At 30.4% G+C, this 18,028-nt stretch overlaps 1 protein-coding gene across 1 annotated transcript; it reads left to right on the top strand.

Annotated features, from left to right (window-relative positions):
- Positions 1–282: 282 nt before the first annotated feature.
- On the top strand, positions 283–14,277 carry LOC129976455 (uncharacterized). Its single transcript, XM_056090040.1, has 3 exons — positions 283–374; positions 4,411–4,467; positions 13,182–14,277. The coding sequence occupies exons 1-3, from the start codon at positions 363–365 to the stop codon at positions 14,100–14,102; spliced, it is 990 nt and encodes a 329-aa protein (XP_055946015.1). The 5' UTR covers positions 283–362; the 3' UTR covers positions 14,103–14,277.
- The last annotated feature ends 3,751 nt before the right edge of the window (positions 14,278–18,028 follow it).

Below are 18,028 nucleotides of genomic sequence, written 5' to 3'. Positions count from 1 at the left end.
CTGATTCATCACTTCCTTATCAGCAGTGATGACAATGGAAGAATTTTGAAAATCCTTTCTTAACCATTTTCTGAGATTAATCTAAACTTGTTTTTAATTTTTCATTTCATAGTCTAAAACTTTTAGAGGAAACTAACGCATTGAGAGAAGTTTAAACAATTTGATGGAATTTATTTTTTAGGTTTGAACATAATTCCTATTGTATAAAAGTCCTTCAATAATGGAAGGATTTCGAATTATTGGGCAACAACTGACCTATAAAACCTTATTTATTCGTCCGAGTCTTTACGGAAGAGCACTTGAACGTCTTTCTGACAAGAAATAGTTGATGAAGCGGAAAATTCCCTCAAGAAGCAAATGCTATGTTGCTTAAGGTAAGTTTAAATAATTGCAATTAAAACATCATAAAATGGAATCATTATTTATTTGGCTTATATGTACTTTGGAGGGTGGGAATGTGTACGTCAGATACAGTTTTTTACAATTTTAATTAATAAAAAAATTAGGCGAAACGTTGGCGTTACTCGAAGATAACATCTAAAAATGTTAAAGCCCAAAAATCATCTTAAAATTCAAAAAAAAAAAAAAAAGAATCTTTTCATTTATATAATTTTTTTTTCTTTACACATTTTTATTTTTACTTTTAATTAATTTCTTGAAAAATATTTCAAGCGTATTTTACAACAATATATATAATTTTTAAACTGAAACTCAAATCGTTTCCATTGTTGCTATTTATATTTTATAATGGTCTTTTTTTCCTTTGTTGATCATCAGGGCATGAAGATAGAAAGTTATTTTTGCATAATGAATATGTTTGAATGTAAACTTTACTTTTTATAAATTGTTTTTAACTTTGTTTTACTTACATAAAAGATTTAATTTCAGATGATGCTGTAATTGGATGTATAATTATATCGCAGGAAATACGGAGCACAATGCACAGAATGGTACAAGGCTTATAAAATAGTATGAATAATATGATTGTCAAAACTTGAAATTCAAAAACATTTTGCCATGGAAGCCATTGAGATCAAGTTACATAAAATTTTAAATTAAAATTTTAGCAACTGTTAATCTGGCGACATGATTCATCGCCAAATATGGCTGATATTTTTTAATAAGTATGTAATGGCAATGGGAATTAAAATTAAAAATAATGTTATTTTCACCTAAGTATTTCGATAACTAATATTTTGATTCTCTGAAAATTGTCTAAATTGTAAAACTTTTAAATCAAAGTTTATTAATAGGTAACTATCCGCCTTTGGCAATTAGGCTAGCTGAGAATATTGATACGGTTTATTTTCAATTTAGACTCTTATATATCATCTGAAGTTTATAGTTCCCACAACAAAATATTTTAAGCATCAAATTATGAGAAAGATAAAAGCAGTTTTATTTTAATAATTTTACTCTTATTCTTTACTAGCCGCCTTTGGCGACCAGCCGGTTATCCAATCTTAATGCTAGTTAAAATTTTAATAATTAAATATTTTATGTAACTCCTATTTTAATAGCTTCTTCATTAAAATATTTCAAAGCTTCAAATTTTGATAGTCATACAATTCATTGATAATATTATAAAGGCCTTCAGCCATTAACGTAATATGTATCTCTCTAATTTTCTGTTAGCTCCCGTAGAATTTAAGCTCTAAATTAAAGTGGAAAGAATGAATCTGCAATTAATAAAATATTATTATATTTTTACTGAAACGAAGCATTTCTTTTTATAATATGATTACTGAAAACAGAGTCACTGAGATTTTATACTTTATGGGTACTAAAGAATATCTTTCTTAATTTGTGTAATATCTCGAGAATTTGTCAACAAAATTTTCTCAGATTCATCATGAGCGGATCGATGAATTAACAATGTTTAGTTTTAAATACACGAAACTTTCAGAAAATAAACAAAATCGTTTGAAATAATCGGTCGGAAAAAGGTTTAACCTTCAAAGACAAGTCAGCATCCGTTGAAAATAGAGTTGTCAACAATCAGAAAACATTGCGCATGCGTGAATTTTCTACGCCATTTTGGGTAAAGCTACGCAAATTAGAAATTTTTAATTTCCTTTATTCTGTTTTATTTTAACTCAAAAGTACTTCAGAATGAATCTGAAAGATCGTTTAATTAACGATGTTTAATTTTAAATGCATCAAACCTTAAGAAAATAAACAGAAGAGTTTGAAATAATCAGCCGAAAAAAGTTAACCCTAGCCTCATTAGTGCGGGGAAAGAAACTGAAGCCTTACTCATTTGGCGGTGGGGAAAATGAAAAGATTATTTTGGTGGGAAAGTTAGTTTTTAATTAATAATTAAAATTCAAATTAAAAATTCAAAAATAGGTACCCCAGGTGCACATTTCCGACCTCCAAGGTATACACGTACCAAATTTGGTAGCTGTAGGTCAAACGGTCTGGCCTGTAGAGCGCCAACACACACACACACACACACACACACACACACACACACACACACACACACACACACACACACACACACACACACACACACACACACACACACACACACACACACACACACATTGAGCCTTATATTATAGATTTCTATTCCTGAATTTTCTTAACTGAGTGGGTACGTCTTAACGTGTCTGGGTACATATGTTTAAAACTGTAAGTTTTCTTTTTCAATAAAGTAATTTCCTATTCTAATTCTTAATATAAACTGCGCAGATATAAGGAAGAATGGTTCTAGTGTAGATTTGGGTGCTCCTTCGATTGGCGACAAATTTCAGGGATGAAGCACTACATCTGGTTTCCATAATGTTTTGTTTTCATTGACGTTACTGTTGGGTTACCGATCGAAAATCCCCTTGGCGCCGATCTTTACATAAAAAAAATGGCCAAAAAATCAAGGGGCACCGAATTGTAAACTTTTAACCGAAAGGGCCATCAAATGTAAACTTTTTTTTTTTTAATTTTCTATCTTAACTTTCAATTTAATTTTTTACATTTAATTAGATCTCCAATTTTCATGTTACGATAAAATTCAAACTTAAAAAAAAAAAAACATTACTTTCAAGGACTTAAAATTCCGAAGTAGGATTTTCATTTCCGTTTATATTTCGTAGTATGCATTCTGTTTCATTTGCATGCGCATAGTAATTTGTATTAGTTTGATTCATATTTTTCATTCTTATCAGATAGCAACGTGGAATTAAAAAAAAATGCATTCTACATTAATAGTGTAACAGCTTGAAAAGCCCATAATCTGAACGAACGAGCAGTTTGGCAAAGGTGGTTAGTGTTATTTAATAATTTTGTTAATTACATTCAGTATCTTTAGTTATTACCTGGCTGATATATATGTTGCTGCTTTTTTCAGGGAATTCTTTAATATAGAATTGTGAAAAACCGATATCTGACATATATCGATATTTTCTAGTGAGTGTAGCACTCTCACAGTAGCTTGATGGGATCCTAAATATTTGTTAAATATTTTTATTTATTTTAGATATTTTTCAACATTCAGCCATGGTGGATATTGTATGAAAATGGCTTGCTACTTTAAGGCAAAAAATTAAATTTTAAAATCATTTTTGATTATTTATACATATGATATACTATATCAAAATAGAAGAACGCTAGAATAGGAAAAATGCGTATAAATAAATTTGAGAAAAAATATGGCAAAAATAAATACATTCTAAAAAAAAAATTATAAATGGAAAAAAAAAGAAAAGAAAAGAAAATTGCATAATAATAAATGTACGTAAAAACTATGTGTTTAAAGTTATATCCTTTTATTTAATGCAGCAATTTAATATTGTTACATTTGTCTCCGGCTGTGTCTCTTGGGTTTCTCATTTCAAGTCTCATCATAACTTATTTATGCTTGTAAACATACACCTGCAATGGCTCGAATATGTAAGAATATAACCAAATATTCAGTTTTCCACCAAACTACATCTACCATTCATCGACATGCATTAGAATAGAGATTTTTACGTAATATATACACTTTATTGTTGCTATAATTAAAAACAAATTGTAAAAATCAAAGGGAAAAAAGGACGATAATCAAACTGATATTGTTAAGTAGATAATTTTATGATTATAAAAATGAGAAAAATATTTCCTTCAGGCGATTCTTTTAAAGCTATTCTTGAAAACTTCAAGTGATGACGTGTTATAATACGTCATATAATAAACAGTATGGCGTCATTGGAAGAAATAATTTTAGTGTAATTTTACTGATATTAATCTAGAATGTTTGACTGTATAATATAAGAATATTATTCGTTGCCATTCTTTATAATCAAAATACTTATATGAAAATTACTTGAGACAATCAAAGGAAGAAATATTCTTTATTTTCGTTTTCAGTGAAGGTTTCATAATTAGTGTTTCAAAAATATTCAAAACTTGTATTTGTTTCTGTTTCAGGTAATAATATTTTACGCTTCAATAAATGCAATTTTTGGCGATGAAAGTTCCAATACGGTAAGAAAGAATTTTTATGTAATTTCTTGTAATTGCCAGTAATTGATTTGTTGTGCAGATATAAATATTGCATTATGTAATTTTTATACTAAGTTCACGATAAAAACAAGAATGTTATTTATCTTAGTACTCCATTATTTACATTAATCTTTACTTAATAATGAACTGTGAAATTATAAATAAAAAGTGTGTAATTATTTTAATATTATAAATTCTGTTGCATTTAAAATCAAGTAGAAAAGAAAGAACTTTTCATAATAATACAAATAATTATAATTTCCTCTTTTTTTTTTAAAAAAAAAATAAATAAATAAGATCTGATTGTTTGCAACAATCAATTTGTTGAAAATCTACAGAGCAGATTATTTTGTTTACGTTTAATAAATACAGTATACAGACAAGATTAGAAGTAACAGTGCAGCATGATAAGGTGCAATTCAGTTATTTTTTAAATTTTAAGTAATTAAAAATTATGCCAGATTTTGATGTTTTCCTGCGATAATTTTCCAAAATTATAATGATCAAAATCAATTTTTATACTACTTTAAAGCCGAAATATTATTTTTAATGATAAGAGTTTATTCACCTTGCAATTTTTTTAAACATCTCCCCATTTCATTAATTTTTTGATAATTTTCAGCAATATATTTTACTGCTGCCATGAAATGATGACAATTTTCATTGTTTCATTATTTTATCGTATGATGTTATTATCATACTTTAAGAATATTAGATGGTATGGTTTTCTTTCACTGTGGTGAAGAAAGATTTTCTTTATTAGCCGTCTTTGGCGACCCGCATGTTCACCCAGATCTAACATTATTAGGATATTAAATTATTAATATAAAGTGCATATTTTTAAAAACATTTTTCATCTTGTAATTGGTTACGATTAAAAAATATGAATTCAATTGAACTAATCTAAAACAAATATAAAGGTGTATAGTTACGAAATAAATGTGGAAATGGGAAATCTTAATTCGGATTGTAAAACTCACGATTGAATGTTTTAATGGATGAGTTTGAATTCCATCATAATATTTAAAAGGATTTTTACTTATTGTATTGTAAATCGAATTAAAATTTTTTTTTATTAAAATTAAAAAAAGTGGAAATGGAATTGATATCACTAAAAAGGTAATTTTATGAGTTTTAAATGCATACCATTATAAAGACTATTTTTGTAAATTTGTTAACCATTACAAAGATAATTTTATAAGTTTATTAACTATTATAGATCATTACAAAGACCATTTTTGTAAGTTTGTTTTGGAAGATATGAACGTCAGTTTCCGTAGGCAGTCATAGAGATTATCCATCTATAGAAGGTTAAGCCTTCTTTACAAATGGTTTAAATTTTTTGTTTGAAGCAATTTTTTGACTTGTTTTATATTCTTTTTCTTCTGGCTGAATGGATTGTTTGAGGACTCGCGAACCTTCTCCAGAACATTTCTAATAGCACGTTGCAGCTCCATTAATTAGCTAAAAGAGGTGCTCAATTCAATGCAGCTGTAAAACAATTCAGCAAAACAGCCTGAAATTCATACAATGGCTTATTTACAATTGACTGTTGCCACTGGACAATAAGTAATAACAACGATTTACCAACGATGCCGTATACGTCAGTGTTTTATATATGTGCTCATTTTAAATGCAGAATCAGACAGAGAAGTGCCAACTCCGTGAAAGACAGCATGCAATTAGAAGATCAAGGCTGATAATTTTGCTTCTGATGACATTATGATGTAATTCAACTTGATTATATTCGCACGATTCATTTGAAAAATCATCATAACTGATGTAAAATTACATCAGATAAAACAGCTTTAAAGCAATATCACAATTCGAAATTAAAGTGAACTTCGTTGAGTGAATTATCATTACAAAGAAATGCATAAGACATTACTGGAACCAAACACAAGCAATAATCCCATGAACCAACTGGTCACCAAAATCGATTACTATATCTATTAAATCCCTTTAAGTATAGAAATAAATAAAGAGAAAACATTTAAATCCTTAAAAATTTCGACTTGGATATTTCGATAAATCTACAGTTTTAATACTTCCCTAAATCTAGGTTAAATTTTCGTTTGCCTGCGGATTATGCTATTTTTTTTTTGTTTGTCTGTTTTTCTGTGAGATAGTTAGCTCATAAACTCTGGAAATTTAAAATGAAACTTTAATACGAAAATACTCGTTTAGTCTCTCCATGAAGAATTACTTTCAAATTTTGAATAAAAGTCGTACATGAGAAGTCTTTCTGTCTTTTCATATGTATGTGAACAAGACTGAACACAAACGATTCGACTCCACAAGTGCTACATTAAATTTTTTTTCTCATTCCTTGACCTCTATCCCTTTGGCAAATTATCTACCTGTGTTTTTCCTTTACATAAATCAGCAGATTTTAAGCATTCGATCAGCATTTTAAAAATATGTTAATATCGGCATTTTTTTCAATAAAAATACGATATTATTCTAAAAGGATATTTGAAAGAAATACGTTGATGATAAATACTGCATAACAAATTAAACATGCATCCCAGTTACTTAATTACAAATTGTGAGAATTTTCTAAAAGATTTTGATATATACATGACTTTAAGTTGACCACAGAAAGCTTATTTTTGAATCATTTTTTATTGTCGTCTTTAGCAACCAGCTGGTTTGCCGGGATTTTTGTTGCATTTAATATATTTAAGCATCGAATTATTATACGTAATAAAGCCGTGTTATTTTAATAAGTCTCCTTTATGCTCAGTCATTATGTACATGGACTAATTTTTTAGCCACTTTTATGATATGCAAATGGAAAAGGCGATTGATGTATGAAAGGTTAAGCAAAATTCATTTAAGGGAAGCCTGTCAGGCTGTCCAAGTACACGTGAACGCAATAATTACAAAATGTAAACTTCTAAATGAATAAATATCACACACAGTTTTTAATCTGCATTTATTTTAATTTATATCTTAAGTAATTTCTTATTTTTCAAAATCTTAATAATAAAAAAGCACATATTACTTTAGTTTGAAATTTTCTTTTATTACCAGATACAAATCCTACTCGCTTTTTATTTCCTTATTTCTAACAATCGCTCTAAAAAATTGCTCTGACTTTGTAATTCTCAACCTGCAAGCGATGGTATTAAAATTTCTAACTCCCATGGCATTCCTTTCAAGAATATTTAAGATTTCCTTTTCTAAATCGATGCTATCGAGTCAAAGAAATCCCTATTAAAATCTTTCAATAAAAGAACTAAGGAAAAACTTTTCATATTTTTGCTTAAAAATCTTTCAGCAAAAGCACTAAAAGAAGAACTGTGCACATTTTTGCTTTTGTTTTCTTGTCCAAACAGACATATTACACCTTTTTCCCAATGTATAAATCATGTCCTCCCGTGAGAAAATTCGTTGGAGTTAATGCCGAATTTGTCCTCTTGTCGGCCACTCGTCTGCAATACATATATACACACATTATTTTTTTTATGTAAACATTTAGTTTTATTCACTTTGTGATGGGTAGATAGCGAGTCATTTGACCCATGACATTTGAGGATGTTTTGCTAGTATTGTTTAAAATATTTAATTGAAATTATTATTACATAATAGTAAGTATTTATCTTGCATTTGACGAAATGGTGAAAAAAAAAGCATACACGTTTAATTAACACTAATTTAACAACAAATGAGTTTAATACAATATTATTTGTTAATTCTACTTTTAGAAACACCATTTAGAGCAACACTGATAAATAAATTTACGGGTATTTTTTTTAGCTTTTTCGAGTAATGAAATTTTTCGTCTTTTGGCTACCAATCGTCTGAACATCTATGCAAAACATGTGTTATATCTGCATTGTTTTTTCAAATAGTAATGGGACGTCCAACGATATCATATGAAGAAAAGATGCGAAGAAAGACCGAGCGAAAATTTGGCAATTTGGAGGGGGAAAAAATGCTGATCGTGAAGTTGACGGAAAAATGTGAAGAATTGTTTCAATATTTAGATATTGGAGGTAGAAGCAAAGAGTGTTCTAATTATGAGGTTTTTAATTTTGAATTAGGCAGCAGTAAGCAGATAAAAAAATGCATGTTTTCATCATAGAAAAATTAAATTTCCAGGATTTAAAGTATGACCAGTGGAATTTAAAAAATTGCTAATTAGAACTGAAGAACGTTTCGTGTAGTATCAGACAACATCGGGGTTGAAGAGGGAAAGCGAGCAGGGGTCGAAGCCTCCTAGAAGTATTATATTGTCACGTAGGTACTCTAGTGTGGAACGCAATGACACACACAAGAAGTAGAGCTAAACCAATTTATTAACTCAACTCTGAACTCAGAACACAGTGACTGACAGATCTTCTGCTTTTATACTAGCAGGGAAAGTTCCAGAATACTTTTCTGGAAACAGTAAGGAAAGTCCAGAATACTTGCATAGTAAACTAAAAAAAATGTCCAGAATCTTCTGGAACATGAAATAAAGGAAAACATAAAATGAAGGAATTAAATATTTACAAACTGTAAATCGCATTGTCTCTAACGGGATTCGAACTTACGATCTCTTGATTAAGAGACCAGTGCTATGACCATTCGATCATGGAGAGTCGACTGCCTCTTTTCAATGAGGCAATATTATAAGTTTAGGCGCTGGCATTTAATAATAAAAATCTGTACATTCCCAGCATTCCTAGTCTTTACTCAATGTCTATAATTTTATGCGGTGGAAGGGGGAGGGTGGGATAACAGTTTCATTAGAGCTATGCGAGAAAGTTCCAGCCAGGTCACTCTCGATTTTTCTTTATATTTTCGGTTACAACAATTTATATTTCTTCTCTCTAGACGTGACGATTGCATTAATAGATTTGTTGTCTAGACGAAAGGGAAAGTAATTTAATACGATATCGTGACTGACATTCTAAATGACTTTTGCAGAGATTTCCCGACTCACAGCACATTAAGGCAAAATCGATTACAAAATGTGAGCTACTTTGTATTCGGACCTTGTTTGTGCCAGAATCCTTAATTCAATAACAAAAATTCTAAATTGCAGAATTTGATGTAACTCATCTAGTAGAAAATATTTTTCTATAACTTATTGACGCATCAGAGATTCCTTTTTAACAACTTTTATAACAGAACAATGCATTTATTTTATGATTTATTTAGAAGCGTAACGCGAAGTTACAATATAATCAAATTGAAATTTTAACATTTGTCAAATATGTTTGGATGTATTTTCTAGCTCCATATTCAAATTATTTGTGACATTCCGATAAAATATATCGAATTCTTGTCCTTTCTCTTAACTTTTTTTGTGAACGTTTCTCTTTTTATAAGCAATTATTATTATTAATAATAATAAATGATATTAGATTTTGATTTAAAATAAAAATATTGCAATACTTTGTATCATTACATTTACAAATTATCGGAAAAGAGGGATAACACACCATTTATGGTAGTTTTAGGTAATAAGAGACTCAAAGTTTAGATATTTATCCATTTGCTTAGAAACATAAACTTAAATTGTGCTATTTTTCAAGGTAATTTCAAACCATAAAAATAGAAAATGTGGATTTTAATATAAATATAAAATTTAATATTTAGGATGCTAAAAGGTTTGGAAATCTCCATTAACAAAGCATTTACATTGGAAATCAAATTTTTCTGTTAGAAGTTCCAGATTCCAAAAATAAACAAAATAGAAAAAATAAATCCTCCATTAGATATCCTGTCATGAACCTACTAATAAGCAAACTTGGAAGAATTAAATTCGAAATTTAAAAAAAAACTTTCAGCTTATGTTTTAATTCTAAATTAATTAATCAAAAATTATATTTCTAAAAAATTTTACATATAGATTAAGCATGAAAAAATGTTGCACTAACTATGGAAATTAGTTAAATATTTTTTAAACATCACAAATTAAAATTAAGTAATTGACAGGAAATTCTACAAGAAAAATTAAAGGTGTTTATGGATGATTACCTTTTATGATTTGTGAGACAAATCTGATTTTTTCCTTATTCGATTTTTCTGGCTTTATTTTGCATGCACATTTACATGCTTTATACCTATGAACACTATGCCATGTGCAGAACCATGTTACAGTATCTATTTCTCTTGCTGTCTGCTTAACCCTTTGAGCACAGTGTTCCACTACATGGAATACTTAACTTTGATCGCTTCTAGACTAATTAATTTCAAATATAAATGGGGAAAAACATGCTTAATATTCACTTTTAACTTTCTTTTTAATAATAGATGAAAATTCAAATCAAGCTGGTCCATAATGTTAAGCTACAGAAAGTTATGCAAAACCTATTTTTTTTAAATAAAGAACAATTTTCAGAACAATTATTTCAATGTTATTTTATCGGCTGTATCTTAAACTATTTATTATAAATATAAATAAAAATTATATAGAAATTGAACGTATAATCAATGGGCAAAAATTAGATGTTCCATCAGCTGATAGTGTTATTCGTTCCTGTTCTCCACCCTTTTTCATGGAAAATGAACTCAATTCAATGAATAGTGTTTGGGAGGGTCAGAATTCTTGGAAATAACCAACCGTTACTATGTGTCCGAAGTTTTGCAGTTTTCTTTCCTTTTTTTATATATTTTTTTTAAAAGCACCCTTGGTCATCTTTACTTAAAGCGGAGTTACTTACATGGAGTTGGAATTACAAAATAGAATATATATATATATATATATATATATATATATATATATATATATATATATATATATATATATATATATATATATATATATATATTCTATTTTAAATATAACGGTAGATTATTTTTTTTTTGTAAATTAATTACATTGAAAATGGCGCAAACAGATCAACTAATATTTTCCGAAACACCAAAAATTGTCCTTCAATAGTGAATTTGAGCATGCCTCCTTGTGGTGCACTTCGAATCATGTTAACTCAACGGCACAAGTATAATGTAGTGTTTTTAAAAAATTAATCTCTAGAGATTATTCTCATTTTCAGAGCTCTAGAGTCGCAGTGTTCCAGTTGATGGGACACATTCAAAATCAAAAGAATATGTACAATCTTCAAAAAAATTAATATTTGTACACCTATAGGCCTAAATAGGTTGTCTACATTCTTTTTGTTTTTGTTTTGAGTTAAAAATTTAAAGGATAGTGCGCCTGCAAAGGGTTAACCCTTCTGAGTTTGTTACTAGAGTATCTGAAGACCCTTTACATGAATATATTAATCTTAATATGTAACACCGATTTTCATCAATATCTATCTCATCGTTTGAAATAGACACTGATTCTTATTGCGTCTTGAATCATGCCAAGTCAATGACCCACTTTCTTCCCGACAAATTTGATATTCATTTACGCACAAAAATAAGGGTTCTATAAAATGAAGGAATTATGGCCCCATTTCTTTTCAGAATCGACGTTCCGAAATCAAATAAAAAAATTTCATGCAAGATCACGTATGGGACATTACAAAAGATGAGGCGCTCATGCAAGGTTCAATTCTCTTTTCGATGTATTGATCGCAGAGAGTTTTTTTTAAAGTTACTTTAAGCAGATATTATTTTCTATTTAGTTATTTTAAATCTGTCCAGATCGTTAACTTTTACAAATGCTTTTCTTTATGTATGTTTTGACCTATAATCCATATTTTCGGAAATATTTGTGAAATAAATTTATATTTCCCACCATTCAGAGTGAACAAATTTCTTTCACATTATGCCACCAAAAGATTTTTCATAACATATTAAATTAAGAGTGATTCAAACTCATCAAATGTAAAAATATAGAACGATCGATAATAAACCAGAATCTCAATGGCAAATAGGATTCGAAATATTACCGCGATGATTTCGAAGATATACGAAGATGCAGAAATCACTTGTGAATAACGCTTTAAAATGCTCTATTTGACGATATACTCAGAATGTACATGTGCAAGCCTAGCTTCACCATAGCTGACCAAAATTTTTCATAATTCAGAGATCTGAGTTCTCCACACAGACGCCGCCAAGAAAGGCGAATGTTCTGGAAAATTCCCGGAATTCGCAAGATGTGATCAAATTCTTTACCATCTTAACATTCCTAAGTGTTTTCTGTTGCAATCGGAATTTTAAATAACTATCGACGTAACACATGCCCATAACAGGTGCATTTAGAATGTACATTTGCACATGTACATTCTAAATGCACCACTAGCGAATACTGATTTCCCGAGCTGCTATTCCATGTTGGATTTGGCTTGTTTTTATGTTTTCACTTCCCCTATCAAATTGTACACGAATTCTGGATCAAGCAGTACAGCGCCATTCTCAAAGTACATTACATTGCACATTTACATTCTAAATGCACCACTGGCGAATACTACTTTTCCGAGCTGCTATTCCATATTGACTTTGGCTTGTTTTTATGTTTTCACTTCCACTATCAAACTGTACATGGATTCTGGATCAACCAGTACAGCGCCATTCTCAAAGTACATGTACATTCCATTGCAAATGTACATTCTAAATGCACCACTAGCGAATACTACTTTCCCGAGCTGCTATTCCATATTGGCTTTGGCTTGTTTTTGTGTTTTCACTTCCACTATCAAACTGTACATGGATTCTGGATCAACCAGTACAGCGCCATTCTCAAAGTCCAATATGATTATAAAAACATTCTTCTATATGATTGATTAATGGTAATTCTTATTTTACAGGCTGATCCTTTTGACAAGGATGAAATTGAAACTGATCAAATGGATGAAATTGAAGACATCACTAAGGAACCAACCCCGCTTCCAAGTGTTTCTATTTCATCACTACAAAACACTGAAACAGGAACTGATTCTCCTAGTAATACTGCTTTAAAAACTGTATCAGTGAACCCACCAAGATTAAATATTCCCTGCAATGACAGCAAAGAATTAGTAGTGACAACAAATGTGACTGCTGTTATTATTGACATGAACCAGCTGAATTCCAGTAACATGGCATACGATAATTCAGGCAAGTTAAATATTACTGGGAATTCGGTCCATCATGGAATTGCAAATGGAAATTGGGTAGGCTTCACAAACAATGAAATGGGATACGGCAGACCTGGTTCTTTTATGTTCATGAAAGGAAGTTCAAATTTTGGAGGAAATCAAAATTTACTAGGATTTCCTCAAAGGAATTATGGATTATGGAAAGGCTCACCTTATAGAGGAACAAGTAATACTGAATCAGTTAATCAGGATAAAATATTTGGGAATGCTTTCCCAATTACTAAAGGTATTTCGTTTCATGGAGATGGATTTCAGCCCTACATTCCTGGAATTCATGAACATTTGCGAGGTGATATATATTCGGCAGATGGTTCTGAAGTATATGCTTTCACAGGCTTTGGGTTTGGTTCTGAATTTCCAACTTCTCAAGTACATTTCGTGGGCAAATGGATTCCAATACATAGCCCAAGACCCAATGCATTCAGTGGTCATACATTCGGTAACTGGAAATCTGTGAATTATGGACACATGTTTAGAAATATGCATCCGATGTATATTTCGAGACAACATCCATCTAACAATTTCGAATTTGGCAAAACTGGGAATTTTAAAGGTCATAATTTTGGTGGGAATCATTTTATGATGAATTAGAACTAGCATTTCTCTGCACCATTTTAGTAATAAAGATAAGAGAAAATAGTGATATAATATAGATGTAAGTTTAGGAAGTTTCATCAGAGGAAGAATTGCTTTATTGTTAAGGACTTAGGAGTCAGTAATTCATAATTATAATACAACGCATTATCAATCTGCATTTACTCTTGAATCATGGAAATAAAACTTTTTCTTTAGTCTCATAATTCTTGTCTCTTACTAGAAATTTTTATAAAATACTAAATAAGTCTAAATTGATACATCCGGGATTTATCGGGATGAAAATCCTTTCATGTATGATGTTTTTTAAAGTAGTAATTTCTTTTGTTTTGTTGACTGCAGTACTGAATTCCCTAAAATTTAATTTATATGGCCCCAGCAGTCACCGGTGAGCCCCACGGTAGTCAAGGTGTTTTAATTATGTATATATATTGAAATCGCAGAGAAATTAAAAGAAAATAGTGGCCTTACGTTGCCATCAAAAGGAGTACCTACAAATTTCTCTATTTCAAATTCATATGCATTAAATTTTTTAAAAAAATATTAACAAGTGAGAGAAAAATTACACTAAAATGAAATTGGTATCTTTGAAAGAATAAAAACTTTGATATCAAGATTATGCACATTTTTTTTCGAAATAATTTCTTCCGATGCTTATGAGGAAAGAAAGGTGAAATATTGGTTAATTTCATAATCTGAAACGGTTGTTGTCGTTGGACATTAGTTTCATTTAATTTCGGGTGTTTTGCTTCCATTTTAGCAATTTACTTATGCCTGGTTTTAGTCATTGTAAAACCATTGCTTAGAAACAAATGACAATCAGACAAAAATATATGTTTTAAATTAAAATTTAAATTGAAAAAGATAGTGATAAAATATTTAATTTTAATTAATTTATTTAACTTAAAAGAGTTGTTAACGATTTTGGAACCAAAAAAACAGGTATGTAATTTGATAAATATATTAAAGAAACGTCGAAGATTTTTGGAGTAAAAAAAATTGCTCCGTTGTTAAGCAGTCATAACTTTTGCCTTTATTTTTATTTTTTTAATATTTCTGTTTCTAAAAATATTTTTGGTAATATTTCTTACAAATCCAAAAAGAATTTACACACACACACACACACACACACACACACACACACACACACACACACACACACACACACACACACACACACACACACACAAAACCCTGTAGCCAGACTACATTAGCGGAATTCTAGAAGAATATTAAGAAATACTTAAAACAAGAAGATTAACAATTTATACCAGAATCAATTATTGATTTACTGCATATTTTCATTTCTTTATTAAAGAAAAAATAATCATTTAATCAGTTGCTACAAAATGTTCATTATTTTTTTTATTTTTCAATATGTTTGAGCAAAATATGGTCATGATCCAGAAAAAAAATCAGAATCTTACATACATCAGAGAATTTTGGGATTTATAATATTTTAAGCAAAATAGATTTTTTAGATTAAAATTATTAAACAGAAAATAATTTTTACCTTAAATATCTCCTGGTGTATCAGTTTGTTATGCATATTCTTCTGAATAAGAATTAAGATCAAGCTATGCATAGATGATTTTACTGAGACTTTTAGAACATGTATGCCAATGAAACAACTGGTCACCAAAGATGGCTAGTAAAATATAAAGGCAAACTTTTTCTGAGAAGATGAGGGGGGAAAACTTTCAGCTTCTTTTTTCCCTACTTATTCGGAATCTCTTTTCAAATGCATTTCGTACGGTAAACACATAGTGAGGGTCTGTTTTAGAAAGAAGAGTCAAACATAGTGTTCGCTATTGAAGGAAGCAACCCATTCCATGAAATGTTACTCGGAATCGATTGAAAGATTGAATGGAAGTCTTTTTTGAATATTTCATCTGAGATGCTCTTTGAGAATGGTTTTCTTGAGTGAAAAAAGGGGGGAAATCCATTTTTTTTTTCATTTTCAGGAAATCATTAAAATGATAAAGAATGTGAACTAGGAGAAATGTAAGATTTTTAATGCTACAGAAACTTTTTAAACCTTGTTCGCATCAGCAGTTTTCACTTTTTGAATCACATATTCCAAATAAATAAGCTTGAAATGAATGATTTAGAATATTTGTCTAAAAAATTTAGGGTGTCTATGAGCTTGTGCATGATTAAAAGATATCATACTATCTCTGAATTCCGGCATGAGTCTTAAGAAAGAACATGAATCAATGTCAAGAAGTGGCATGAGTCATTCCGACATAGGAAATGGCATGAAGCATCCATGTGGATTAGCAGCCTTCTCTTTTCGAATCACATATTCAGTATGAATAAGTTTAATATGAATGATTTAGAATTTTTAAAAATGTGTGTGTCTATGAGCATGATTAGGGTAAAAGGATAGCAAATTGTCTATAAATTCAGGCATGAGTCATAAGGAACAGCATGAGTCAATTGCAAAAAATGGTATGAATCATAGTATAGTTTAGTTATATTAACGTCCCGTTGTAAAGCAACACTAGTGTTATTTTGGGACGGACCTCGTAATTTTGAACCACGGTCAGATGACGAGGACGACACCTGAGCTAGCACCCCCTCTCCACACCACACTACATCAGCGAGAGGAGGTATGAATCATAGAGAATGGCATGTGTGATTGACAAAAAATGGTATGAGTCATATGAAAAAACAAAACAAAAAAAACTGTAATTATTTTCATAAAGAATGACCCTAGGAATTTACTTGCATCTTGGTTAGGAAGGTCTCACTAAGTGTTTATCCAAATTTTAAACATATCTTTATGTATCAAACGAAATTTCAAAATTTTCCAAAATAATTGCAAATCAAATTACTATACCACTAAAACCCTTTTTAAATAAAATATTAATATTTTCAGTGATACTAATTTTGTTTCCTTGCAATTTTTTTCTCTAATAAAAATAATTTTAATCAGCAATTCAAAATTTTATTGTATAAGTTTCCAAGTATATTTTACAAATATACTTTTGATACTACAATTATACCTATGCGAATTAGACGATATTAAATACATTTTTGCGTATGTCTTTTGATGCTGTAATATAATTAAGAGCAAATTTTAAGATTAAGATAAAAGGTTCAAACATAGCAAATTATCATATCATTCTGTCTCAGGCTAATGGTTCAAATTTCCTTTAGATTTGTTATTGAAATGCTGACTGAAACTCTCCTACATGACGACAATGATGAACCTTTCTTGCTTATGTAATATTATAAATTACACACCTTAAAAATCAAGAGATAAGTCATATCACTGACTCTCCGACCCACTCGAAGGCATATGGATAAAAATTACAGAATGACAAGACCGCGCAACAGCAACACTGGCGGGAACTGTGGTTGAGTCCTAAGGCCCATCACCGGCCACGGTACAACTCCATCATCAATGGGAAGAGCCAGACTCCCACCTTTTCGTGTACCCTCCAGGGTAGAGAGAACCAACCATCATGCCGGGAACTTCTCATTCTCATTTCGCGGTGCCCCCCGGGGGGGAATTAAGAGATAAGGTTTCACGTTCTAAACTTCAAAAGTTTCAGAAATCCATTCTTGGCCTTTTTTATCTACATTTGAGGCGGGATAGCCTGGATGGTAGAGCGTTGGATTCGCGTCCTTCAGGTTGCGAGTTCGTACTCCGCCGGCCGAATATTCCCATCGGGCTTTGTGGCTGACGCGCGTATAAATCGGTCGTGGTCACAAAGTCTTCCATATCGAGAGTAATACCACTGGGGGTACTGGATCAGGGGTGATCGTTCTCTGATTCAGGTCTAAATTACGATCTGTGGATGAGTGAATGAAGTCTGCCCCGTAAAAAGGGGTTGTGACATATGTGTGTAGCTAAGTCGTTCTCTTGGCCCTAGATGGCGCTACTTTAAAAATAAGAGACACTTCCCCACCGGCTT

The sequence above is a fragment of the Argiope bruennichi genome, chromosome 7 (assembly GCF_947563725.1).
Source record: "Argiope bruennichi chromosome 7, qqArgBrue1.1, whole genome shotgun sequence".
In the NCBI taxonomy this organism is placed as follows: domain Eukaryota; kingdom Metazoa; phylum Arthropoda; class Arachnida; order Araneae; family Araneidae; genus Argiope; species Argiope bruennichi.
This window is presented reverse-complemented; position numbering and strand designations above follow the sequence as displayed.

Coding starts and splice junctions, on each gene's coding strand:
- LOC129976455 (XM_056090040.1), top strand. Junction 4,468..13,181: donor GCGATGAAAGTTCCAATACG/GTAAGAAAGAAT, acceptor CTTATTTTACAG/GCTGATCCTTTTGACAAGGA.